General features: G+C 53.2%; 2 protein-coding genes across 2 annotated transcripts in view; both read right to left on the reverse strand.

Annotated features, from left to right (window-relative positions):
• Positions 1–26,438, reverse strand: part of LOC148595654 (scavenger receptor cysteine-rich domain-containing protein DMBT1-like) — a 70,104-nt gene that overhangs the window by 13,089 nt on the left and 30,577 nt on the right. The window contains 22 exon segments of the mRNA XM_088520003.1: positions 4,631–4,959; positions 5,505–5,516; positions 6,279–6,590; positions 6,783–6,812; positions 7,922–8,233; positions 9,167–9,478; positions 9,670–9,699; positions 10,798–11,109; positions 11,765–11,782; positions 12,435–12,732; positions 13,120–13,139; positions 14,060–14,363; positions 15,656–15,984; positions 16,176–16,205; positions 17,276–17,623; positions 19,470–19,781; positions 20,951–21,254; positions 21,936–21,961; positions 22,600–22,903; positions 23,205–23,255; positions 23,854–23,861; positions 24,848–25,192. Coding sequence (XP_088376129.1) covers positions 4,631–4,959; positions 5,505–5,516; positions 6,279–6,590; positions 6,783–6,812; positions 7,922–8,233; positions 9,167–9,478; positions 9,670–9,699; positions 10,798–11,109; positions 11,765–11,782; positions 12,435–12,732; positions 13,120–13,139; positions 14,060–14,363; positions 15,656–15,984; positions 16,176–16,205; positions 17,276–17,623; positions 19,470–19,781; positions 20,951–21,254; positions 21,936–21,961; positions 22,600–22,903; positions 23,205–23,255; positions 23,854–23,861; positions 24,848–25,192 — 4,346 coding nt within the window.
• On the reverse strand, positions 200–3,706 carry LOC148595655 (scavenger receptor cysteine-rich domain-containing protein DMBT1-like). Its single transcript, XM_088520004.1, has 5 exons — positions 3,552–3,706; positions 3,013–3,236; positions 2,186–2,358; positions 1,108–1,496; positions 200–485 (listed from the first exon to the last, which is right to left on the reverse strand). Exons 1-5 carry the CDS (start codon positions 3,659–3,661, stop codon positions 200–202), a joined length of 1,182 nt encoding a protein of 393 aa, XP_088376130.1. The 5' UTR covers positions 3,662–3,706.

A 26,438-nucleotide genomic window follows, 5' to 3' on the forward strand; every position in this document is an offset into this window, starting at 1 on the left:
GCTCCACAAATTAATAGCACTAAAGCATGCTATTAATTACATACTCACTCCCCTTTGGGACAGCGGGGCTAAACATAAACTTCATGTTTATGGTGAAGCTAGCAAAAGCAAATTTCAGGGACAGAAGTCAGAAGTGGACATGCAGAGCTATGGTTTTTCATGAAGACTTTAAGCAGTCTTAGATTAAATATGAGCAAACTTATTTGACATTACCAGTACTCTTTCTCTCAGCACCGTCTTCTCGAAGTTGAAGTGGTCCAACAACAACATCCACTTTTTCCCGGGCAGAACTCAGGTCTCTCTTGGACCTACTAATGCAGCCTTGGTAGCAGCGAGATGAATAGTCTCTTAGCCTACACACGTCCAGCTCACACTTCATATAGACTGATGTGTGGCGGTTCATAAACTCAAAGGCATTAAATTTGAAACGAGCAAGGTATTTGTAGGGGGAGTAGAATGTGGAAAAAGAAGAATCTCTAACACATCTAGAAAGAAATGAAAAAGACAATTAGTTTATGTTGACTCACATAAGGCTAAATATGTACTTACCTGCTATAATGGAATAAATTAAAACAAAATGAAGTAATAACCATGTACTAGGTCATCCCAAAGAGATGACTTTTATAGAATGTCTAGGTATGTGGAAGTGCTACGAATCACTCAGAGCAACCTCAACACTTTTTCCCAAAGAAGAATATAATTGGTGAAGAGAGGGCAATGCTCTCTCTGCTAAATGTCTGTGCTTTACCAGGGATAGAAGGCAGGCCTAATGGTTGACTGGGATTTCCAGGATTTACTAGGATATTGAACAACTATGGTGACAGACTTTTGCCTCCAGTTTTCACTAGCTCATTTACCTCACTTCCACTAATTTTGGTTTTGTAAATAGGGCAAGGAGCAAGTTAGTGAAACAAAATTTTGGTAAGGTCTGAATGTCCTTTCTTATTTCCAAACTGATATTATAAAAAAAGAAAACTTCAAAAAACTCTTTAATAGTCTTTTGATGATGATATCTTAAACCAATTCACATTGGCTGTATTTTTCTTTTATAATAAATGCAGAAAGATGATTACAACCATATTTCTAATGACTTGAGAAAGTTCTTACCCATTTTTGATTATATAATAGACCAGAGTGTTAAAATCATAAGGATCCGGTGATGCCACACATGTGTCCACAAACAACGTAAGATCTTTGTCAGAGCTGTGAAGATAAGCTTGAAGGAACACATTTTGGTTCAAGTCAATGTAGTATGGAGAGTCATACACTGGCTGCAAAAATGATGCTGAATCATAAAACGTGATGTTCGCTTCGTATCTTCCAAACTGATTTTCATTCACGTCTGCAATATCCTCAGCAGCATACATGACTTGTATCCACGTGTTCTGGAGCATTTTGCAACTGATATGTAAATGAAGATCCTTTTTCCTCTTGATTATGTGACCAGAAGAAGAAGCTTTGATCATGTTGGAATAGTTGATTGTATCATTGTTTTCCTGTTTAAGGTGTAATTTAAAATGAGCAATGGCATTTCTGTCACACTCCATATTCTAAGCTTTGATAAGAGCTTAATAATGCAGATTCCTCTTTTACTCTTGGTCAAATAAGTTTGATTTTGGTCTTTTCTACTCACACAACATTGCAAATAAATTGTTTGACTATGGAGCATATAATTCAATAGAAATCAGTGGAAAAAAATCTTAATTAAATTCAAGGCAGATCAACTCATTTAACAAATGTAGAGAACACTGACTGTGTAACACACAAACATCCTAAATCAACATAGTACTTAAAAGACTATATATGCTTAAGACATATAGCTAGTTTTATAGTAGTGAAATTATTTCTTGGAGGCTTAAATGCTTTGGTGAACTGAAGCATGTATAAGTGTAAAATGCCATTAGAGAGGTAAAGCACATGATGCTCAGAAAAAAAAGTGAAATAGCACAAAATGAGAAATATGTCAAGTAACAACATGGAAAGTTCAGGCAACTTCCTTCCATGCTTTCATGCAACTTCTTTCCTCCCTATAAGTTCATTTCTAATAAACACAGGGATTCCCTAAGGTGCTGAAAGATTAAGCATTAGAAACTTCTGCTTCTCACTGTTCTCTTCTAGGACCACAGTGCACCTTTCACGACTCATTTCAGAAGGGGTCCTGCAGTTCACCCAGCTTTGAACATACCTGTCGCACCGTCCCACAGTCGTTGTAGGGAACGTTGAATATAACCTCCCGTGATGTGACCGTTGGTCTACAGCGAGCATCGCTCATGGTGACACTCTGCATAGAATAGCCTTGTGACTGCAGATAGTCTCTGCTAATCACAGCACGCATGTAGTCCGGCAAGCAGAAGAGAGCTAGAAGATACAATACATTTATGAATTTTAGGATTTCCTTTTTGATTTCAAGTTGAAATTTAACCAGTTGTTGATTTCTTAATTTAGAAGGTAGGCAATTCACATATCAGTACATCATATTTCACACATAACATTACATTTCCGTGGTATCTTGAACATTCAACACACACTAAGAGCCCTGAAAGCTTCCAGAATGCCTTAGGTTACTATGGCAAAGCATCAAATTCTCATTTTTCTCTTTGTAATCAAAACGTGACAAAAAAGGTATGAGACCCAGCTGACAGATTACAGACACATGACTTGGTGAAAATCTAGTTGAAGTCATTTGTGATTTTGCTTAAGAACATAGCTTGTAAATAGAGTAAGACACTCTTACTTAGAGTAAGACACAAAGTCCATGCATTTGGCCATTTTCTACAATCTGTGCTTAGATAGTGGTACCAATCCACTGAGTACTACTCACAGCAAGGATTGCAAAAGCATAAATGTTGATTAACTTCACATATGTATTGGATCAACTTCTTCACATGCATTTGAAACTCCAGAAATAGGACAGAAATAGTTCAACAGCATTAACAAAATATTTATTTCATGAAAAAAAAGCAACAGACTTTTCTCTTGAGAAATACAGTTCTGCTCTCAATGGGAACTTACTGGTGTTGTGCCCAGCTGGAATAGAAGAGTAGTGGGCCTGAAACCCTCTATATGTGTATCTAGAGTCACTGTGAAACCGAACAGTCATCAGGTTTGAAGAAGATGTGTAAGTGTGAAGGGAACCGGCACAGATTTTCCCAAGAAGAGGCGAGGAATGTAGAGGTCCGTCATAGACTTCAACATAGTCATGCTGGCATCTCTTGTGTTTCATGTTGCTTTGCATCCTGGGGAACAAATTTCAGCATCTTGTCAAATGTGTTTCATAAACGCTGATTTAATTGTTTATCACATAATAAAATCAATCAGAATTCAAAGTTTTCATGGCAGATATTTCATTTCATGTTCCGTTTTGTATGAAGCAGTAGCAAATGTATTGTTCTGTCCACAAAATCCTACACTAATTCAGTTTTTGTTTTAGTCTTCTAAATGCCTTGAAAAACTTGATATTCTTGAAAACACCCTTAAGATGGGGAAGGTTGCCCGTTTCATATAGGATCTGACTTTTTGTTATTTACCCAGGGAATCATAGCTTTACTTACACAATATCTCTAAATGTGAGCACGACACGGAAATTGTTCTGTACGTGTATTTCCCACACACAGTCAGCATTGTTTGGATAATGTCCAGGGTAGAATGGACTCTCCAGCATCCCAGAGGAATTTGAAATTAAGCCACCACAAGAAAGAGTTCCTGCAGAAAGACATGGAAAAGGATTTACATATATTAACCTCTACAAAACTGTACTAGAGTGCTCCAGTCTATAAAAAAGCAGATCTCCCGAAGACTGCAGATCATGCTGTACATGACCAAAATCAAAACTAAATACATTAATTCTCAGTAGCACTCAGGCTTAGGTTATATATGTATAGGAAGACACTCAGGCATATCTAACAAAATCAAAAACAAACAATGAAATTTGCTGGTAATCTTATTTTGGATTACACATATAAATACATTGTGTAAAATGGGGAATTTGAGTGATTATAATGTTTAGTTTCTTTTTCAGTTTGTATCGTAAATTATGTGCCTAATTTTGAAGCTGTTTCTCCCGGCATGCAGTGTAAGGAGTGCCCTAGGTTTACATTCATCTGTCATCTTAGATTCCTCCTCGCATCCATGGCGCGAGAACACTACCTGCAGGATTGGCTGGAAAACACGTTCCTGGACAGAGTTCTCCCTCATTAACACTGCTGGGTTCCCTTATATCCTAAGGACTCGGAGATAATAAAGCTGCAGGGCTTACAAGAAGCTTCATAGTAGGTTTCAAACATAAACAAGCAGTTTGTTGAGGCCTTAAAGATACCAACTTCTTTTCCATTACAAGAGCTGCAAAAGGATTTCATGTTTCTACAAAGATGAATAAATTCTTACATTAAAAGCACTGTTACTCTTAATATATTGCTTGCTGAAATGAGGCAAATGCCTTAGATGGACACCACTCACCTCTTGAGTATGGCCTTGATGGAGGAGTGGTTGGGTTAATACCTTAAAGGAAGAAAAAGCACAAATGGAATTATGCCCAAACCCTGCATGTACATTGTGGAACAAGAGAAAAGCAAGGCTGGTGAACCAGCAGGGGAAGAGAGCAGGACAGAGATGTACAGCAGAGCTGGAGCACCGCCACCACCCACCCACCTGCACAGATGACGCTGGCATCTTCCCCGTGGACACAGTTGTGCCTGCCCCAGCCGTTGTGCCGGCACTGCTGCACGGACGACTCGGAGCCGCCGCACGCCACGTTGTCAAGGAGGATTGGCCCAGATCCGGGCCCGAAGCGAGCGTTCCCCAGCGCCGCCGTAGCGCGCCCGCAGCCCAGCTGCCTGCACACCACGTGGGCATCGCTCATGCCCCAGGCGTCGTCGCACACCGTGCCCCAGACGCTGCCATCAAACACCTCCACACGGCCTTCGCACTCGTTGCTGCCGTCGGCCAGACGCAGCTGCACACCTGCAACGCAGAGACACCGCGTTATGGCCCTGACAGCCCCTTCCCCAACAAGCAGCCCCGCGTGGACGCCCCACGCATCTGGGTGGCCACCAGAAACCGGCCCATGTCTGTGGCACATCCCTGCGGGGCTTCAGGGAGGGCTGGGACTCGGGACTCGAGCGAGGAGAAAAGTCCCCAGCCAGGGAGCGTTACCTGCTGACGTGACGTTCCTGTCAGGAGCAGCTGTGGGGGCAGAGGGAGAAGAGACGCGTGTGAGCCTGGCTGCGCAGGGCACTGGCGAGCGGCGGCGCAGACACAGACCTGGCTGCACCTGCCAACGCTGTGAGTGGTCGAGGCCGGGGTGGTGCCGCAGGGCAGGGGCTGCAGCTTTGGGCCTTGCTCGATGGCACCTGAGAGGGCGCCTCTCCTCATAGGCACCGCTCCACCATGGGTGTGGCGGGGAAGGGACCAAGGAGGGAAAAGTCCTCGTCCCTTTGTCTCCATTCCTATCCCGCATCCCTCCCATGTTCCAAGGCTCTCCCTATGAGTTGGCATGGGAATGCTACACTGAAAGAACCCTTCATGGAGGTCTCCAGCCCCAAGCTCCTTCGCAGCCCACATGTGTCCATCACCTCTGTGGCTCATTCTTACACTCTCTGGCAAAGAACCTCGTGACTACAGGGGAGGCTAGAGTCTCCTACATAGAGAGTCCCTGCACAGGTCCTGGGAAGCGCAAGGTCCCTAATGACAGTGGGAGGACATGGACACAGAACCATTCCCAGTGCCCTTTACAGCTGCTCGGCTCTGCTCCAAGCAGTCAAGGGGAACCCCTATACTCTCAGGAAGTACATGGGGGAGCATGAGCCCTGTGCCAAGCACCCTGCAGCCGGCACAACTCCCTCTGCTCTGCTCCTCTCTGCTTTGCTCCGCTCTGATGTTGGGAGGTGCTTCCTGTAATGTCCCCAATGCCTTAGACATGCCTCTTACCTGTTGAGTATGGCCATGCCTGAGGAGAACTTGTTTGTGAAGCTGCATGGAAGAAAAAGCAAGACATGAAACTGTCAAATGATGATACAATGTTTCAGGTTGAAAAGGTCCTCTAGAGCTCCTGTAGAGCAACCCCACTGCTCAAGTTTGAGCCCCTACAGCACATGGCCCTGAACGCTGTCCAAGAGAGTTATGAACATCCCCAAGAATGGAGACTCGATAGCCTCTCTGAGCAACCCATACCAGTACTTCGTTACTCAAAAAGAGCATGACTACCACCATACAGGTCAAGCACACGGAAATGCCTGGGGGATGGGCGGCAGAGCTGGGGGGCGCCCCCATCTTCCACCTACCTGCACAGATGACACTGGCGTCTTCCCCGTGGACGCAGTTGTGCCTGCCCCAGCCGTTGTGCCGGCACTGCTGCACGGACGACTCGTAGCCGCCGCACGCCACGTTGTCAAGGAGGATTGGCCCAGATCCGGGCCCGAAGCGAGCGCTCCCCAGCGCTGCCGTAGCACGCCCGCAGCCCAGCTGCCTGCACACCACGTGGGCGTCGCTCATGTCCCAGGCGTCGTCGCACACCGTGCCCCAGACGCTGCCATCAAACACCTCCACACGGCCTTCGCACTCGTTGCTGCCGTCAGCCAGACGCAGCTGCACACCTGCAACGCAGAGACACCGCTTTATGGCCCTGACAGCCCCTTCCCCAACAAGCAGCCCCGCGCGGATGCCCCATGCCTCTGGTGGCCACCAGGACACCGGTCCGTGTTTGTGGCACATCCCCGCAAGGCTGCAGAGTGGGCTGGGACGCAGGACGCGAGCGAGGAGAAAGGTCCCCAGGCAAGGAGTGTTACCTGCTGACGTGACGTTCCCGTTGGTGGCAGCTATGGGGCAGAGGGAGAAGAGACATGCGTGAGTCTGGTTGCGCAGGGCACTGGCGAGCGGCAGCGCAGACACAGACCCGGCCGCAGCCACCAGCGCCGTGAGGAATCGAGTCCGGGGCAGTGCCGCAGGGCAGGGGCTGCGGCTTTGGGCCTGCCTCGGCGGCACCTGAGAGGGCGCCTCTCCTAGTGGGCACCGCTCCACCATGGGTGTGGAAGGGGAAGGGACCAAGGGGAAAAAGTCCTCGTCCCTTTGTCTCCCATCCCTCCCATCCTCTCCCTTTGTCTCGCATCCCTCCCACATTCCAAGGCTTTCCCTATGAGTTGGCATGGGAATGCTACACTGAAAGAACCCTTCACAGAGGTCTCCAGCCCCAAGCTCCTTCGCAGCCCACATGTCCATCACACACCACTGTGGCTCACTCTTACATTCTCCGGTAAAGAACCTTGTGACTACAGGGGAGGTTAGAGCCTCCTCCATAGAGAGTCCCTGCACGGGTCCTGGGAAGACAAGGTCCCTGATGATAGGAGGAGGACACGGACACAGAACCATAACTTTTACAAGTGCCCTTTACAGCTGCTTGGCTCTGCTCAAAGCAGCCAAGGGGAATCCATGCACTCTCAGGAAGTACATGGGGGAGCATGAGCCCTGTGCCAGGAACCCTGCAGCCGGCACAACTCCCTCTGCTCTGCTCCTCTCTGCTTTGCTCCACTCTGATGTTGGGCGGTGCTTCCTGTAATGTCCGCAGTGCCTCAGACATGCCTCTTACCTGTTGAGTATGGCCATGCCTGAGGAGAACTTGTTTGTGAAGCTGCATGGAAGAAAAAGGAAGAAATGGAATTGTCAAATGATGACACCATTTTTCAGGTTGAAAAGGTCCTCTAGGGCTCCTGTAGAGCTCAACTTTGATCCCCTACAGCACATGGCCCCGGACGCTGTCCAAGAGAGTTATGAACATCTGCAAGGATGGAGACTCCATAGCCTCTCTCAGCAACCCATACCAGTACTTCGTTACTCAAAAAGAGCATGACTAACACCATACAGGTCAAGCACACGGAAATGCCTGGGGGATGGGCAGCAGAGCTGGGGGGCGCCCCCATCTCCCACCTACCTGCACAGATGACACTGGCGTCTTCCCCGTGGACGCAGTTGTGCCTGCCCCAGCCATTGTGCTGGCACTGCTGCACGGACGACTCGGAGCCGCCGCATGCCACGTTGTCAAGGAGGATTGGCCCGGAGCCGTGGCCAAATCGAGCGTTCCCCAGGGCCGCCATAGCGCGCCCGCAGCCCAGCTGCCTGCACACCACATGTGCGTCGCTCATGTCCCAGGCGTCGTCGCACACCGTGCCCCAGACGCTGCCATCAAACACCTCCACGCGGCCTTCGCACTGGTTGCTGCCGTCGACCAGACGCAGCTGCACACCTGCCACACAGAGACACCGCTTTATGGCCCTGACAGCCCCTTCCCCAACAAGCAGCCCCGCGTGGACGCCCCACGCCTCTGGTGGCCACCAGGAACTGGCCCGTGTCTGTGGCACATCCCCGCAGGGCTGCAGGGCAGGCTGGGACGCAGGACGCGAGCGAGGAGAAAAGTCCCCAGGCAGGGAGTGTTACCTGCTGACGTGTCGCTCCCGACGGGGGCAGCTGTGGCGGCAGAGGGAGAAGAGACGTGTGAGCCTGGCTGTGCAGGGCACTGGCGAGTGGCAGCGCAGACACAGACCCGACCGCAGCCGCCAGCACAGTGAGGGGCCGAGGGCAGGGCGGTGCCGCAGGGCAGGAGCGGGGGCATTGATGCATAACTATTCCCAGTGCCCTTTGCAGCTGCCCAGCTCTGCCCCAAGCAGCCAAGGGGAACCCATGGATTCTCAAGAAGGACATGGGGGAGCATGAGCCCTGTGCCAGCCACAGCCTAGCTGGCACAACTCCCTTTGCTCTGCTCCTCTGTGCTCTGATTTTGCGCAGCGCCTACTACAACGATGCTAATGTCTCAGACATGCCCCTTACCTGTTGAGTATGGCCATGGCAGAGGAGAACTTGTTTGTGAAGCTGCATGGAAGAAAAAGCAAGAAATGGAATTGTCAAATGATGATACAATGCTTCAAGCTGAAAGGGTCCTCTAGAGCTCCTGTAGACCAAGCCTGCTCCTTAAGTTTGATCCCCTACAGCACAAGGTCCTGGACCCTGTTCAAGAGAGTTAGGAACATCCGCAAGGACGGAGACTGCATAGCCTCTCTGAGCAACCCATACCAGTAATTTGTTACTCAAAGATAGCAGGGCCACCACCATATAGGTCAAGCACACGGAAATGTCTGGGGGATGGCGCAGCAGATCGGGGGCGCCCCCATCTCCCACCTACCTGCACAGATGACACTGGCGTCTTCCCCGTGGACGCAGTTGTGCCTGCCCCAGCCGTTGTGCCGGCACTGCTGCACGGACGACTCGGAGCCGCCGCACGCCACGTTGTCAAGGAGGATTGGCCCAGATCCGGGCCCGAAGCGAGCGCTCCCCAGTGCCATCGTAGCACGCCCGCAGCCCAGCTGCCTGCACACCACGTGGGCGTCGCTCATGCCCCAGGCGTCGTCGCACACCGTGCCCCAGACGCTGCCATCAAACACCTCCACACGGCCTTCACACTCGTTGCTGCCGTTGGCTAGACGCAGCTGCACACCTGCAACACAGAGACACCGGGTTATGGCCCTGACAGCCCCTTCCCCAACAAGCAGCCCCGCGTGGACGCCCCACGCCTCTGGTGGCCACCAGGAACTGGCCCATGTCTGTGGCACATCCCTGCGGGGCTGCAGGGTGGGCTGGGACTGGGGATGCGAGCGAGGAGAAAAGTCCCCAGGCAGGGAGTGTTACCTGCTGACGTGTCGCTCCCGTCGGGGGCAGCTGTGGGGGCAGAGGGAGAAGAGACACGCATGAGCCTCACTGCGCAGGGCACAGGTGAGTGGGGGTGCAGACACAGACCCGGCTGCAGCCGCCAGCGCCGTGAGGGGCTGAGGCCGGGGCGCTGCCGCAGGGCAGGGGCTGCGGCTTTGGGCCTGGACTGGGGCATCCGAGAGGGCGCCTCTCCTGGTAGGCACCGCTCCACCACGCGCGTGGCGGGAAAGGGACCAAGGAGGGAAAAGCCCTCGTCCCTTTGTCTCCATTTCTGTCCCGCATCCCTCCCACATTCCAAGGCTTTCCCTATCATTTGGAATGGGAATACTACGCTGAAAGAACGGTTCATGGAGGTCTCCAGCCCCACACTGCTTCCCTGCCCTCGTGTCTGTCACACACCACTGTGGCTCACTCTTACACTCTCAGGCAAAGGACCTTGTGACTATAGGGGAGGCAAGAGCCTCCTCCATAGAGAGTCCCTGCACGGGTCCTGGGAAGAGCAAGGTCCCTGATGATAGGAGGAGGACACGGACACAGAACCATTCCCAGTGACCTTTACAGCTGCTTGGCTCTGCTCAAAGCAGCCAAGGGGAACCCATGCACTCTCAGGAAGTACATGGGGGAGCATGAGCCCTGTGCCAGGCACCCTGCAGCCGGCACAACTCCCTCTGCTCTGCTCCTCTCTGCTTTGCTCCACTCTGATGTTGGGCGGTGCTTCCTGTAATGTCCGCAGTGCCTCAGACATGCCTCTTACCTGTTGAGTATGGCCATGCCTGAGGAGAACTTGTTTGTGAAGCTGCATGGAAGAAAAGGCAAGAAATGGAATTGTCAAATGATGACACAATTTTTCAGGTTGTAAAGGTCTTCTAGTGCTCCTGTAGAGTAACCCCACTGCTCAAGTTTGATCCCCTACAGCACATGGCCCCGGACGCTGTCCAAGAGAGTTATGAACATCTGCAAGGATAGAGACTCCATAGCCTCTCTGAGCAACCCATACCAGTACTTCGTTACTCAAAAAGAGCATGACTAACACCATACAGGTCAAGCACACGGAAATGCCTGGGGGATGGGCAGCAGAGCTGGGGGGCGCCCCCATCTCCCACCTACCTGCACAGATGACGCTGGCGTCTTCCCCGTGGACGCAGTTGTGCCTGCCCCAGCCATTGTGCTGGCACTGCTGCACGGACGACTCGTAGCCGCCGCATGCCACGTTGTCGAGGAGGATTGGCCCAGATCCGGGCCCGAAGCGAGCGCTCCCCAGCGCCGCCGTAGCGTGCCCGCAGCCCAGCTGCCTGCACACCACGTGGGCATCGCTCATGTCCCACGCATCGTCGCACACCGTGCCCCAGACGCTGCCATCAAACACCTCCACGCGGCCTTCGCACTCGTTGCTGCCGTCGGCCAGACGCAGCTGCACACCTGCAACACAGAGACGCCGGGTTATGGCCCTGACAGCCCCTTCCCCAACAAGCAGCCCCGCGTGGACGCCCCACGCCTCTGGTGGCCACCAGGAACTGGCCCATGTCTGTGGCACATCCCTGCGGGGCTGCAGGGTGGGCTGGGACTGGGGATGCGAGCGAGGAGAAAAGTCCCCAGGCAGGGAGTGTTACCTGCTGACGTGTCGCTCCCGTCGGGGGCAGCTGTGGGGGCAGAGGGAGAAGAGACACGCATGAGCCTCACTGCGCAGGGCACAGGTGAGTGGGGGTGCAGACACAGACCCGGCTGCAGCCGCCAGCGCCGTGAGGGGCTGAGGCCGGGGCGCTGCCGCAGGGCAGGGGCTGCGGTTTTGGGCCTGGACTGGGGCATCCGAGAGGGCGCCTCTCCTGGTAGGCACCGCTCCACCACGCGCGTGGTGGGAAAGGGACCAAGGAGGGAAAAGCCCTCGTCCCTTTGTCTCCATTTCTGTCCCGCATCCCTCCCACATTCCAAGGCTTTCCCTATCATTTGGAATGGGAATACTACGCTGAAAGAACTGTTCATGGAGGTCTCCAGCCCCACACTGCTTCCCTGCCCTCGTGTCTGTCACACACCACTGTGGCTCACTCTTAGACTCTCAGGCAAAGGACCTTGTGACTATAGGGGAGGCAAGAGCCTCCTCCATAGAGAGTCCCTGCACGGGTCCTGGGAAGAGCAAGGTCCCTGATGATAGGAGGAGGACACGGACACAGAACCATTCCCAGTGACCTTTACAGCTGCTTGGCTCTGCTCAAAGCAGCCAAGGGGAACCCATGCACTCTCAGGAAGTACATGGGGGAGCATGAGCCCTGTGCCAGGCACCCTGCAGCCGGCACAACTCCCTCTGCTCTGCTCCTCTCTGCTTTGCTCCACTCTGATGCTGGGCGGTGCTTCCTGTAATGTCCCCAGTGCCTCAGACATGCCTCTTACCTGTTGAGTATGGCCATGCCTGAGGAGAACTTGTTTGTGAAGCTGCATGGAAGAAAAGGCAAGAAATGGAATTGTCAAATGATGACACAATTTTTCAGGTTGTAAAGGTCTTCTAGTGCTCCTGTAGAGTAACCCCACTGCTCAAGTTTGATCCCCTACAGCACATGGCCCCGGACGCTGTCCAAGAGAGTTATGAACATCTGCAAGGATGGAGACTCCATAGCCTCTCTGAGCAACCCATACCAGTACTTCGTTACTCAAAAAGAGCATGACTAACACCATACAGGTCAAGCACACGGAAATGCCTGGGGGATGGGCAGCAGAGCTGGGGGGCGCCCCCATCTCCCACCTACCTGCACAGATGACACTGGCGTCTTCCCCGTGGACGCAGTTGTGCCTGCCCCAGCCATTGTGCTGGCACTGCTGCACGGACGACTCGTAGCCGCCGCATGCCACGTTGTCAAGGAGGATTGGCCCGGAGCCGTGGCCAAATCGAGCGTTCCCCAGGGCCGCCATAGCGCGCCCGCAGCCCAGCTGCCTGCACACCACATGTGCGTCGCTCATGTCCCAGGCGTCGTCGCACACCGTGCCCCAGACGCTGCCATCAAACACCTCCACGCGGCCTTCGCACGCGTTGCTGCCGTCGACCAGACGCAGCTGCACACCTGCCACACAGAGACACCGCTTTATGGCCCTGACAGCCCCTTCCCCAACAAGCAGCCCCGCGTGGACGCCCCACGCCTCTGGTGGCCACCAGGAACTGGCCCATGTCTGTGGCACATCCCTGCGGGGCTGCAGGGTGGGCTGGGACTGGGGATGCGAGCGAGGAGAAAAGTCCCCAGGCAGGGAGTGTTACCTGCTGACGTGTCGCTCCCGTCGGGGGCAGCTGTGGGGGCAGAGGGAGAAGAGACACGCATGAGCCTCACTGCGCAGGGCACAGGTGAGTGGGGGTGCAGACACAGACCCGGCTGCAGCCGCCAGCGCCGTGAGGGGCTGAGGCCGGGGCGCTGCCGCAGGGCAGGGGCTGCGGCTTTGGGCCTGGACTGGGGCATCCGAGAGGGCGCCTCTCCTGGTAGGCACCGCTCCACCACGCGCGTGGCGGGAAAGGGACCAAGGAGGGAAAAGCCCTCGTCCCTTTGTCTCCATTTCTGTCCCGCATCCCTCCCACATTCCAAGGCTTTCCCTATCATTTGGAATGGGAATACTACGCTGAAAGAACGGTTCATGGAGGTCTCCAGCCCCACACTGCTTCCCTGCCCTCGTGTCTGTCACACACCACTGTGGCTCACTCTTACACTCTCAGGCAAAGGACCTTGTGACTATAGGGGAGGCAAGAGCCTCCTCCATAGAGAGTCCCTGCACGGGTCCTGGGAAGAGCAAGGTCCCTGATGATAGGAGGAGGACACGGACACAGAACCATTCCCAGTGACCTTTACAGCTGCTTGGCTCTGCTCAAAGCAGCCAAGGGGAACCCATGCACTCTCAGGAAGTACATGGGGGAGCATGAGCCCTGTGCCAAGCACCCTGCAGCCGGCACAACTCCCTCTGCTCTGCTCCTCTCTGCTTTGCTCCACTCTGATGCTGGGCGGTGCTTCCTGTAATGTCCCCAGTGCCTCAGACATGCCTCTTACCTGTTGAGTATGGCCATGCCTGAGGAGAACTTGTTTGTGAAGCTGCATGGAAGAAAAGGCAAGAAATGGAATTGTCAAATGATGACACAATTTTTCAGGTTGTAAAGGTCTTCTAGTGCTCCTGTAGAGTAACCCCACTACTCAAGTTTGATCCCCTACAGCACATGGCCCCGGACGCTGTCCAAGAGAGTTATGAACATCTGCAAGGATGGAGACTCCATAGCCTCTCTCAGCAACCCATACCAGTACTTCGTTACTCAAAAAGAGCATGACTAACACCATACAGGTCAAGCACACGGAAATGCCTGGGGGATGGGCAGCAGAGCTGGGGGGCGCCCCCATCTCCCACCTACCTGCACAGATGACACTGGCGTCTTCCCCGTGGACGCAGTTGTGCCTGCCCCAGCCATTGTGCTGGCACTGCTGCACGGACGACTCGTAGCCGCCGCATGCCACGTTGTCAAGGAGGATTGGCCCAGATCCGGGCCCGAAGCGAGCGTTCCCCAGCGCCGCCGTAGCACTCCCGCAGCTCAGCTGCCTGCACACCACATGGGCGTCGCTCATGTCCCAGGCATCGTCGCACACCGTGCCCCAGACGCTGCCATCAAACACCTCCACACGGCCTTCGCACTCGTTGCTGCCATCTGCCAGACGCAGCTGCACACCTGCCACACAGAGACACCGCTTTATAGCCCTGACAGCCCCTTCCCCAACAAGCAGCCCCGCGTGGATGCCCCACGCCTCTGGTGGCCCCCAGGAAACGGCCCGTGTCTGTGGCACATCCCCGCGGGGCTGCAGGGCAGGCGGGGACTTGGGATGCGAGCGAGGAGAAAAGTCCCCAGGCAGGGAGTGTTACCTGCTGACGTGTCGCTCCCGTCAGTGGCAGCTGTGGGGGCAGAGGGCGAAAAGACACACGTGAGCCTCACTGCGCAGGGCACAGGTGAGTGGGGGTGCAGACACAGCCCCAGCTGCAGCCGCCAGCGCCGTGAGGGGCCGAGGCTGGGGCGGTGCCGCAGGGCAGGGGCTGCGGCTTTGGGCCTGGACTGGGGCACCTGAGAGGGTGCCTCTCCTGGTGGGCACCGCTCCACCATGGGTGTGGTGGGGAAGGGTCAGAGGGTTCAAAATTCTCATCCCTGTGCCTCCATTCTTGCCCCACATCCCTCCTGCAACCCAAGGCTTTCCCAGTGACATGGGATAGACATTCCACACCAAAAGATCCTACCTCTGAGGTTGCCAGCCCTACACTCTTTCCCTGACCAATGGTGTCCCTAAGTGACCTTTGCGGCTCGCTTTTATGCACCCAAAGGACCCAAGGAGAGGTTAGAGCCTACCCAAAATAATCTCTGCCCAGTCCACGGCAGAGCAAGGTCCCTTGCCAAACCAGGACATTGATGCATAACTATTCCCAGTGCCCTTTGCAGCTGCTCAGCTCTTCCTCAAGCAGTTAAGGGCAACCCATGGATTGTCATGAGGGACATGGGGAAGCATGAGCCCTTTGACAGGCATGTCCCAGCTGGCACAACTCCCTCTGTTCTGCTCCTCACTGCTCTGCTCCGCTCCAATGTTGGGCAGTGCTTCCTGGAATGTTCCCCATGCCTCAGAGAGGACCCCCTTACCTGTTGAGTATGGCCATCCCAGAGAAGAACTTGTTTGTGAGGCTACATGGAAAAAAAAGCAAGAAATAGAATAGTCAAAGAACAGCATCACCCTTGAGGTTGGAAGGGTCCTCTAGAGCTCCAGTCTTCCAACCCTGGTGCTCAAGCATGAGCCACTAGAGCACATGGCCCTCGACCCTGCCCAGAAAGGAATAGACATCTCCAAGAATGGAGACTCACAGCGACTCTGGGCAATTTGTTTCAATACATTGTTATCCCAAAACACTTTGGCCACCATCATGCAGGTCAAGCACACGGAAATGTCTGGGGGATGGCGCAGCAGTGCTAGGACACTCCTATCACCCACCCACCTGCACAGATGACGCTGGCGTCTTCCCCGTGGACGCAGTTGTGCCTGCCCCAGCCGTTGTGCCGGCACTGCTGCACGGACGACTCGGAGCCGCCACACGCCACGTTGTCAAGGAAGATTGGCCCAGATCCGGGCCCGAAGCGAGCGCTCCCCAGTGCCGCCGTAGCGCGCCCGCAGCCCAGCTGCCTGCACACCACGTGGGCGTCGCTCATGTCCCACGCATCGTCGCACACCGTGCCCCAGACGCTGCCATCAAACACCTCCACACGGCCTTCGCACTCGTTGCTGCCGTCGGCCAGACGCAGCTGCACACCTGCCACACAGAGACACCGTGTTATGGCCCTGATAGCCCCTTTGCCAACAAGCAGCCCTGCGTGGACGCCCCACGCCTCTGGTGGCCACCAGGAACCTGCCCATGTCTGTGGCACATCCCCGCAGAGCTGCAGGGCGGGCTGGGACTCGGGGTGCGAGTGAGGAGAAAAGTCCCCAAGCAGGGAACGTTACCTGCTGACGTGTCGCTCCCGTCGGGGGCAGCTGTGGGGGCAGAGGGAGAAGAGACATGCATGAGCCTGGCTGCACAGGGCACTGGCGAGCGGCAGCGCAGACACAGACCCGACCGCAGCCGCCAGCACCGTCAGGGGCCGAGGCCGGGGCGGTGCCGCAGGGCAGGGGCTGCGGCTTTGGGCCTGGCCCGGGGCACCCGAGAGGTCACCTCTCCTGGTGGGCACCGCTTCACCATGGGTGTGGCGGGGAAGGGTCAGAGGGTTCAAAATTCTCATCCCTGTGCCTCCATTCTTTCCCCACATCCCTCCTGCGACCCAAGGCTTTCCCAGTGACATGGGATAGACATTCCACACCAAAAGATCCTATCTCTGAGATCACCAGCCCTACACTCTTTCCCTGACCAATGGTGTCCCTAAGTGACCTTTGCGGCTTGCTTTTATGCACCCAAAGGACCCAAGGAGAGGTCACAGCCTACCCAAGATAATCCCTGCCCAGTCCATGGCAGAGCAAGGTCCCTTGCCAAAACAGGACATTGACGCATAACTATTCCCAGTGCCCTTTGCAGCTGCCCAGCTCTGCCCCAAGCAGCCAAGGGGAACCTATGAATTCTCAATAAGGACATGGGGGAGCACGAGCCCTGTGCCAGCCACAGCCTAGCTGGCACAACTCCCTTTGCTCTGCTCCTCTGTGCTCTGATTTTGCGCAGCACCTACTACAACGATGCTAATGCCTCAGACACGCCCCTTACCTGTTGAGTATGGCCATGGCAGAGGAGAACTTGTTTGTGAAGCTGCATGGAAGAAAAAGCAAGAAATGGAATTGTCAAATGATGATACAATGCTTCAAGCTGAAAGGGTCCTCTAGAGCTCCTGTAGACCAAGCCTGCTCCTTAAGCTTGATCCCCTACAGCACAAGGCCACGGACCCTGTTCAAGAGAGTTAGGAACATCCGCAAGGATGGAGACGGCATAGCCTCTCTGAGCAACCCATACCAGTAATTTGTTACTCAAAGATAACATGGCCACCACCATACAGGTCAAGCACATGGAAATGCCTGGGGGATGGCGCAGCAGATCGGGGGCGCCCCCATCTCCCACCTACCTGCACAGATGACACTGGCATCTTCCCCGTGGACGCAGTTGTGCCTGCCCCAGCCGTTGTGCCGGCACTGCTGCACGGACGACTCGGAGCCACTGCACTGCACATTGTCCAGGAGGATTGGTCCGGATCCTGGCCCGAAGTGAGCATTTTCCAGCGCTGCCATAGCGCGGCCGCAGCCCAGCTGCCTGCACACCACGTGGGCGTCGCTCATGTCCCAGGCATCGTCGCACACCGTGCCCCAGACGCTGCCATCAAACACCTCCACGCGGCCTTCGCACTCGTTGCTGCCGTCAGCCAGACGCAGCTGCACACCTGGAAAGCAGAGAGGTCTCCATGTGTGCTCGTGTCCTTCATCCCGTGTCCTATGTTTCAAGGTTCTGCCGTGGTGTGATTGTGCATGGGCAGAGCCTCATGGCCCCATGGGTGCACTGCTTGTAGTCACAGCAGGGACCATCGCAACCCGTTTTCACTGAGGATGGGGGTGACAGGAGGGGCATTACGGGAGATTTCGTGACGCAGCAGACTGCTTCCAGTGCAACTTGGACAGGAAGGCAGGAGAGGAGGCTGCACTAACACGCTAAGAGTGACACAGCGTAGAAATACCTGCTGTGGACGTTGATGTTGACGTCACTGCAGTGCTTGACTCTGTCGCAAGTGTGATCGCTGTGCTCTTGTCTGTTTCAGTTGTTTCCCTCCCAGTCGTCACTGCAGCGGTTCACATTGTGAATATGAATAAAACTAGTGTTAGATGAGGAACATGGCCCTGCCCCGTGTGCAGCTGCGCGCCACCTACAAGAACAGTTCCTCAAGAGTCAAGTGATATCCAGAGAACTACCTCTGTAAGCAAACAGCCTCTAGAGAGCTGTGCCCAGACAGAAGGAGGGTGGGAAAACGCCAGTTGAGTCCAGTTTGGGAGTGGTGTGACTGCATGGGCAGAGCCTCATGGCCCCACGGGTGCACTGCTTGCAGGCACAGCAGGGACCATCGCAACCCGCTCTTGCTGAGGATGTGGCTGACAGGAGGGGCATTAGGGGAGCTTCTGAGACACGGGAGACTCCTTCCAGTTCAGTCCAGAGGGGAAGGCAGGAGAGGAGGCTGCACTAACACGCTAAGAGTGACACTGCATAGAGATACCTGCTGTGGACGTTGATGGTGACGTCGCTGCAGCACTTGTCTCTGTTGTGGTCGTTGCCTCTGTTCTGCTCTGTGATTCAGTTCTTGCTATTTCCATTCTCTCTGCAGGCGTTCACATTGTGAATATGAATAAAACAAGTGTTAGATAGTGAACATGGCCCTGCCCCGTGTGCGGCTGTGTTGACACCTACAAGAGCAGCTCCTCAAGAGGCAAGTGAAATCCAGATAACTACCTCTGTCTGCGTACAGCCTCTAGAGAGCTGTCCCCAGACAGAAAGGGGGTGGGGAAACGCCAGTTGAGACCAGTTTGGGAAGGGTGTTTGGAAACAGTGTGGGAGGGAGGGGGGAGTGTGGCACAAGGTGCTCCTGCTGCCAGGCACAGGACCTTGTGGCTGCTGGGGAGGCCAGAGCCTCCCCTCTGTGAGGCCCTGCCCTTATAGAGGTGCCAGGGCAGGACCCGGTACAGGGTGCGTGGTGAGGGCAGCTAACGACCCAGCACAGATCCCAGTGCCCTTTACAGCTGCTGGCTCTGCCTAAAGCAACCCCGGGGAGCTCCATAGCCCTTCATGAAGGCCAAAGGGGAGCACCATCACTGTGCCAGACAGGCACCACGCAGCATACTGCTCTCTGCTCTGCTCTGCTCTGCTCTGCTGTTGGGCCTGTGGTTCTTGCAATGCCCCTGAAGTGTGAGGTAGGTGCCTCTTACCTGTTGAGTATGGCCATGCTGCAGGATGGCTTGTCTGTGAGGCTGCGTGGAAGAAAAAGCAAGAAAGGGAATTGTCAAAGAATGGCAGAACGCTTGACATCATCGGAAGGCACCTCTGGAGATGCTCTGGTTCCATCCTGCTGCTCAAACTTGATCCCCTACAGCACATGGTCCCAGACCTTGTCCAGACAGGCATGAATGTTCCCAAGAATGGAGACTCCACTGGCTCTCTGGGCAACCCATACCTGTACTTTGCTACTCAAAGAGAGCATGGCCAGCAGCAAACCAGTTGTGAGCACTGCCAGGAGTGATGGGATACACAGCAGAACAGGGGCACCTCCTTCGCCCACCCACCTGCACAGATGACGCTGGCGTCTTCCCCGTGGACGCAGTTGTGCCTGCCCCAGCCGTTGTGCCGGCACTGCTGCACGGACGACTCGGAGCCACTGCACTGCACATTGTCCAGGAGGATTGGCCCGGAGCCGGGCCCGAAGTGAGCAATTTCCAGCGCCGCCGTAGCCCAGCCACAGCCCAGCTGCCTGCACACCACGTGGGCGTCGCTCATGTCCCAGGCATCGTCGCACACCGTGCCCCAGACGCTGCCATCAAACACCTCCACGCGGCCTTCGCACTCGTTGCTGCCGTCAGCCAGACGCAGCTGCACACCTGGAAAGCAGAGAGGTCTCCATGTGTGCTCATGTCCTTCACTCCTTCTCCCACGTGCCGTGGCTCTGCCATGGTGTGACTGTGCATGGGCAGACCCTCATGGCCCCTCGGGTGCACTGCTTGTAGGCACAGCAGGGACCATCACAACCCGCTCTCTCTGAGGTGACAGGAGAGATGTCACAGCACCTTCTGAGACGCGGGAGACTCCTTCTAATGCAGCCCGGAGGGGAAAGCGGGAAAGGAGGCTGCACTAACACTGTAAGAATGACACTTCATAGAGATACCTGCTGTGGATGTTGATGGTGACGTCGCTGCAGTGCTTGACTCCTCTGTTGCAAGTGCGATCACGGTGCTCTTGTCTCGTTCAGTTGTTTCCCTCCCAGTCGTCACTGCAGCGATTCACATTGTGAATATGAATAAAACAAGTGTTAGATGAGGACCATGGCCCTGCCCCGTGTGCAGCTGCGTGCCACCTACAAGAACAGCTCCTCAAGCGGCAAGTGAAATCCAGATAACTAAGTCTGTCTGCGTACAGCCTCTAGAGAGCTGTCGCCAGAGAGAAAGAGGTGGGAAAATGCCAGTGAGACGGGTTTGGGAGTGGTGTTTAGAAACAGTGGGAGCAGCTCACGACCCAGCACAGATCCCAGTGCCCTTTACAGCTGCTGGCTCTGCCTAAAGCAACCCCGGGGAGCTCCATAGCCCTTCATGAAGGCCAAAGGGGAGCACCATCCCTGCGCCAGACGGGCACCACGCAGCACACTGCCCTCTGCTCGGCTCTGCTGTTGGGCCTGTGGTTCCTGTAAGGTACCTCTTACCTGCTGAATAAGGCCATGCTGCAGGATGACTTGTCTGTGAGGCTACGTGGAAGAAAAAGCAAGAAAGGGAATTGTCAAAGAATGGCAGAACGCTTGACATCATTGGAAGGCACCTCTGGAGATGCTCTGGTTCCATCTCGATGCTCAAGCTTGATCCCCAACAGCACACGGCCCCAGACCTTGTCCAGACAGGCATGAATGTGCCCAAGAATGGAGACTCCACTGCCTCTCTGGGCAACCCATACCTGTACTTTGCTACTCAAAGAGAGCATGGCCAGCAGCAAACCAGTTGTGAGCACTGCCAGGAGTGATGGGATGCACAGCAGAACAGGGGCACCTCCTTCGCCCACCCACCTGCACAGATGACGCTGGCGTCTTCCCCGTGGACGCAGTTGTGCCTGCCCCAGCCGTTGTGCCGGCACTGCTGCACGGACGACTCGGAGCCACTGCACTGCACATTGTCCAAGAGGATTGGCCCGGATCCTGGCCCGAAGTGAGCATTTTCCAGCGCTGCCGTAGCCCAGCCACAGCCCAGCTGCCTGCACACCACGTGGGCGTCGCTCATGTCCCAGGCATCGTCGCACACCGTGCCCCAGACGCTGCCATCAAACACCTCCACGCGGCCTTCGCACTCGTTGCTGCCGTCGGCCAGACGCAGCTGCACACCTGGAAAGCAGAGAGGTCTCCATGTGTGCTCACGTCCTTCATCCCGTGTCCTATGTTTCATGGCTCTGCTGTGGTGTGACTGCATGGGCAGAGCCTCATGGCCCCACGGGCGCACTGCTTGCTGGCACGGCAGGTACCATCACAACTCGCTCTCGCTGAGTACATGGGTGACAGGAGGGGCATTACAGGAGCTTCTGAGACGTGGGAGACTCCTTCCAGTGCAGCCCGGAGGGGAAGGCAGGAGAGGAGGCTGCACTAACGTGCTAAGAGTGACACTGCATAGAGATACCTGCTGTGGACATTGATGGTGACGTCGATGAAGCACTTGTCTCTGTTGTGGTCGTTGCCTCTGCTCTCCTCTGTGATTCGGTTCTTGCTATTTCCGTTCCCTCTACAGGCGATCGCATTGTGAATATGAAGAAAATAAGCGTTAGATGGGGAACATGGCCGTGCCCCGTATGCGGCTGCGTGGCACCTACAAGTGCAGCTCCTCTAGAGGGAAGTGAAATCCAGAGAACTACCTCTGTCTGCGTACAGCCTCTAGAGAGCTGTCCCCAGACAGAAGGGGGGTGGGGAAACGCCAGTTGAGACCAGTTAGGGACTGGTGTTTAGAAATAGTGTGGGAGGGAGGGGGGAGTGTGGCACAAGGTGCTCCTGCTGCCAGGCACAGGACCTTGTGGCTGCTGGGGAGGCCAGAGCCTCCCCTCTGTGAGGCCCTGCCCTTATAGAGGTGCCAGGGCAGGGCCCGGTACAGGGTGCGTGGTGAGGGCAGCTAACGACCCAGCACAGGTCCCAGTGCCCTTTACAGATGCTCTGTTCTGCCCTAAAGCAACCCCGGGGAGCTCCATAGCCCTTCATGAAGGCCAAAGGGGAGCACCATCACTGTGCCAGACAGGCACCACGCAGCACACTGCCCTCTGCTCTGCTCTGCTGTTGGGCCTGTGGTTCTTGCAATGCCCCTGAAGTGTGAGGTAGGTGCCTCTTACCTGTTGAGTATGGCCATGCTGCAGGATGGCTTGTCTGTGAGGCTACGTGGAAGAAAAAGCAAGAAAGGGCATTGTCAAAGAATGGCAGAACGCTTGACATTGGAAGGCACCTCTGGAGATGCTCTGGTTCCATCCTGCTGCTCAAACTTGATCCCCTACAGCACACAGCCCCAGACCTTGTCCGGACAGGCATGAATGTTCCCAAGAATGGAGACTCCACTACCTCTCTGGACAGCCTGTACTTGTACTTTGTTACTCAAAGAGAGCATGGCCTGCAGCAAACCAGTTGTGAGCACTGCCAGGAGTGATGGGATACACAGCAGAACAGGGGCACCTCCTTCGACCACCCACCTGCACAGATGACGCTGGCGTCTTCCCCGTGGACGCAGTTGTGCCTGCCCCAGCCGTTGTGCCGGCACTGCTGCACGGACGACTCGGAGCCACTGCACTGCACATTGTCCAAGAGGATTGGCCCGGATCCTGGCCCGAAGTGAGCATTTTCCAGCGCTGCCGTAGCCCAGCCACAGCCCAGCTGCCTGCACACCACGTGGGCATCGCTCATGTCCCAGGCATCGTCGCACACCGTGCCCCAGACGCTGCCATCAAACACCTCCACGCGGCCTTCGCACTCGTTGCTGCCGTCGGCCAGACGCAGCTGCAAACCTGGAAAGCAGAGAGGTCTCCATTTGTGCTTACGTCCTTCATCCCGTGTCCTATGTTTCATGGCTCTGCTGTGGTGTGACTGCATGGGCAGAGCCTCATGGCCCCACGGGTGCACTGCTTGCAGGCACAGCAGGGACCATCGCAATCCGCTCTTTCTGAGTACATGGGTGACAGGAGGGGCATTACAGGAGCTTCTGAGACACAGCAGACTCCTTCCAGTGCAGCCTGGATGGGAAGGCAGGAGAGGAGGCTGCACTAATGTGCTAAGAGTGACACAGCGTAGAGATACCTGCTGTGGATGTTGATGGTGACGTCGCTGCAGCGCTTGTCTCTGTTGTGGTTGTCTCCTCTATGCTTCTCTGTGATTCAGTTTTCGCTATTTGCATCCTCCCTACAGGCATTCACATTGTGAATATGAATAAAGCAAGTGTTAGATGAGGAACATGGCCCTGCCTCGTGTGCAGCTGCGTGCCACGTATAAACCGTTACTCGAGGCAAGTGAAATCCAGAGTACTACCTCTGTCTGCGTACAGCCTCTAGAGAGCTGTCCCCAGAGAAAAAGCGGGTGGGAAAATGCCAGTCGAGACCAGTTTGGGTGCAGTGTTTAGAAATAGTGTGGGAGGGAGGGGGAGTGTGGCACAAGGTGCTCCTGCTGCCAGGCACAGGACTTCGGAGCTGCTGGGGAGGCCAGAGCCTTCTTAGAATAAATCCTTGCCCTGCACCAAGGTGCTGTGTTGTCCCTGACCGGAGCAGGACAGAGACCTTTCAATATCCTTAATGCACTCAGCTCTTCCCTAGAACATCCTCTTGAGATTGTGCTTTGTGTAGCAACAGAAATGAGTCATGTTTGCATGAATAAACTGTGGAATTTGGCTGTTCTGTAGCTGTCAGTGCAGCAATGAACACAAGTAGGAAATAAATGTCTTAAATGTCTATGATTACTGTACGCCTATAAGCTAATGGAGATATTGTTTATTTTTTTTAATGCTAAACACTGGTTTAGCTGGCCTTTTTTTCCAGTTTGATTTCAGCTCTCTACGCCCTTTAATCTTTGACATAATATGGAAAACTGTAGTGTCTAATCTAGTCTAGGTATATAAAACTGCTGAATTACCTGCTGAAATATAAACCTTGCCTCACTTCCATAAAGATTTATTTTGTAATACAGGAGAACATACAAATAAGTACCTTTTCTTAAAAAAATTAAGGGTAAACAAGAAGAGAAAACAGTATATGGTGATACAGCATACTCCAAACAGATTGACATTCGTGCAGGAACAAAAATTAATGAGACTAAACTAAGGATAACCTGAAAAGTACAGAAAAGTACAGAACAATGCAAAACTAATTATCAGCTATGGATGTTTGCACTCTGTCTACAAAATTACTATTATTATTGTCTTTAATGAATATGTTCAAATTTACAGGATGAGTTTCTCCTATCCCTATTCTTCCCTGCCAAATACCAGCCAAGCAGAAATAGCTTTGCTGTTTTAATTTAGACTTTTTTTCCCTTTCTAAAAGCTCTGCATACTGTGACATATCTGCGATCCTTATTTCTTTAATATGGCTGCTTTGCACAGTGTGAGCAATCAGAACAGGTATGCTACTCAAGCAAGAAAATGGTGAGTCCATGACCATGCTCTGCAGCTTGAGAAGAGTGAAAAGACAGTGCTGTTAGAAGATCTAGCTCTGCTTTCTGAGAACAGGACTGTTTAGTGAGAATGCACCTTTCCACAGGCAGAAAATACTTCGTATGAAACATAATAATAGAATAAAATAGAAACAGCAAGTACTAGCACAAAAATATAGGATTAGACACATATTATGTTCAATTTTATGCCAAATATCTTGAAACACTGTTAAATGTTATCTGAAAAAAGCAGTATCTGCATATCCAGAGCCTGACACATGTATTCTTGGGGCAATTCATAGGAATAGTATTTAGAAGAGAAAAATCTGACAACACCTGAACAGACAACACCAGCATCTTCCTGGTGGCCACAGTCGTGTTTCTTCCATCCATGGTGATTACAGTGCCACAAGGAAGATTCATATCCACTGCACTGCACATCATCCAGGAGAATTTTTCCCGAGCCTTGGCCAAAGTAAGCACTTCCTAGCGCGGAAATGGCCTGGCCACATCCCAGCTGCCTGCACACAACCTGGACATCAGGAAGGTCCCAGAAATCATCACAAACTGTCCCCCAGTGTCCCTTGTAATAAATCTCAATTCGGCCTTCACAGTTGTGCCTTCCATTCACTAGTCTGAGACTGGGCCCTTTGGGAGACAGGAAATTGAGCACAAACACAGAGTCAGAAATATAAGCTGGAAATGATCCTGAGAAGTCATCTATTCTAGCCTACAACCCCAGGATGCCATCATCTTCCCAGGAAGTGCTTGTTTAGCCTAGGATTAAATGTCTGTAAGGAAGACATGGTAGACAGACCACATATTTTTCTTCTACCTTCCCAGACCTCAAAATTAGGTGCACATAATTTATGCAAGATTGATAACAGAAAATTTAGGCAGTAAGCTAAGCACAGACTGTTTCACAAAGAAAGGAAAATCTTTGATAATAGAAAAAAAATCATTGGAAAGCAAAGAAGAGAAAATGGATTTCAATATCTGAATAAAACCTAAGTATTATTTTCTTAGAAGGCTAAAAATAAAATTTTACATTGCTGACAGGCAGGAAATAGCATGTTTCAGTAACACACTTCATGTTTATATACTTCTTTATTCACTGCTATCAGAATGCTTGGTACTATAAGAAGTGTAGCAATTTGCACTGAATCCTACTGGAATTTAAGAAGTAGAACACATCTTTTTTGCCTCCAACATTATCTTACTAGAAATATGTATGCGTAAAACTTACACATAGTGCACAAAGCCTCTGCTGAACTGTGGTGCAACAGCTGCCTCTCTATTCAGATATGGGCATTTTTAAACCATACTTGTAGGATCACTAAGAACTGAAATATCAAACTTGGTGGAAAGTCCGAGTGAGATTGGGAAACTAAAGCTGGACTAGACTAATTTTGTTGCCCTCATTTAAGGTCTGTCATTACTGTGAGGTCGACACCATCAACTAGGGCATATAGTTAGATAAGTTGCTTTCACCCTTGCATGTTAAAGGTGTCAATAACACAAAAGGAGTCAGAGATAAGTGCAGCACTTACTCTGACCCATAGGAAACAAAGGCAGAGATTGGGAAATGAAGGTTTGAGTGAAGAGAACTGGAGCAACAAGAGTAAGCGTGCTATCACCAGGCAAGAAGAGGTCAGACAGATAAAATCGGATGAGGTGAATGATGGCAATATAGGTTGTTACAATGATACCTGAATAATTAGTTAAAATTATTATCTGCAGTTATTCCAAGATCTGCATGGAACTGTTTAGTGCAAATTCACTTAAATGAGTAAAGAGATAGATCTGATGATTTAAGGGAAAAGGCAATATCAGAAGGAAGGTGAACTAAGAGTATCTCATGTCTTTCATTATTTTTAGATGTCCCTCTTTTATC

The sequence above is a fragment of the Tinamus guttatus genome, unplaced genomic scaffold, assembly GCF_059628265.1.
Source record: "Tinamus guttatus ecotype Peru unplaced genomic scaffold, ASM5962826v1 Tinamus_guttatus_pri_ptg000079l, whole genome shotgun sequence".
Lineage (NCBI taxonomy): Eukaryota > Metazoa > Chordata > Aves > Tinamiformes > Tinamidae > Tinamus > Tinamus guttatus.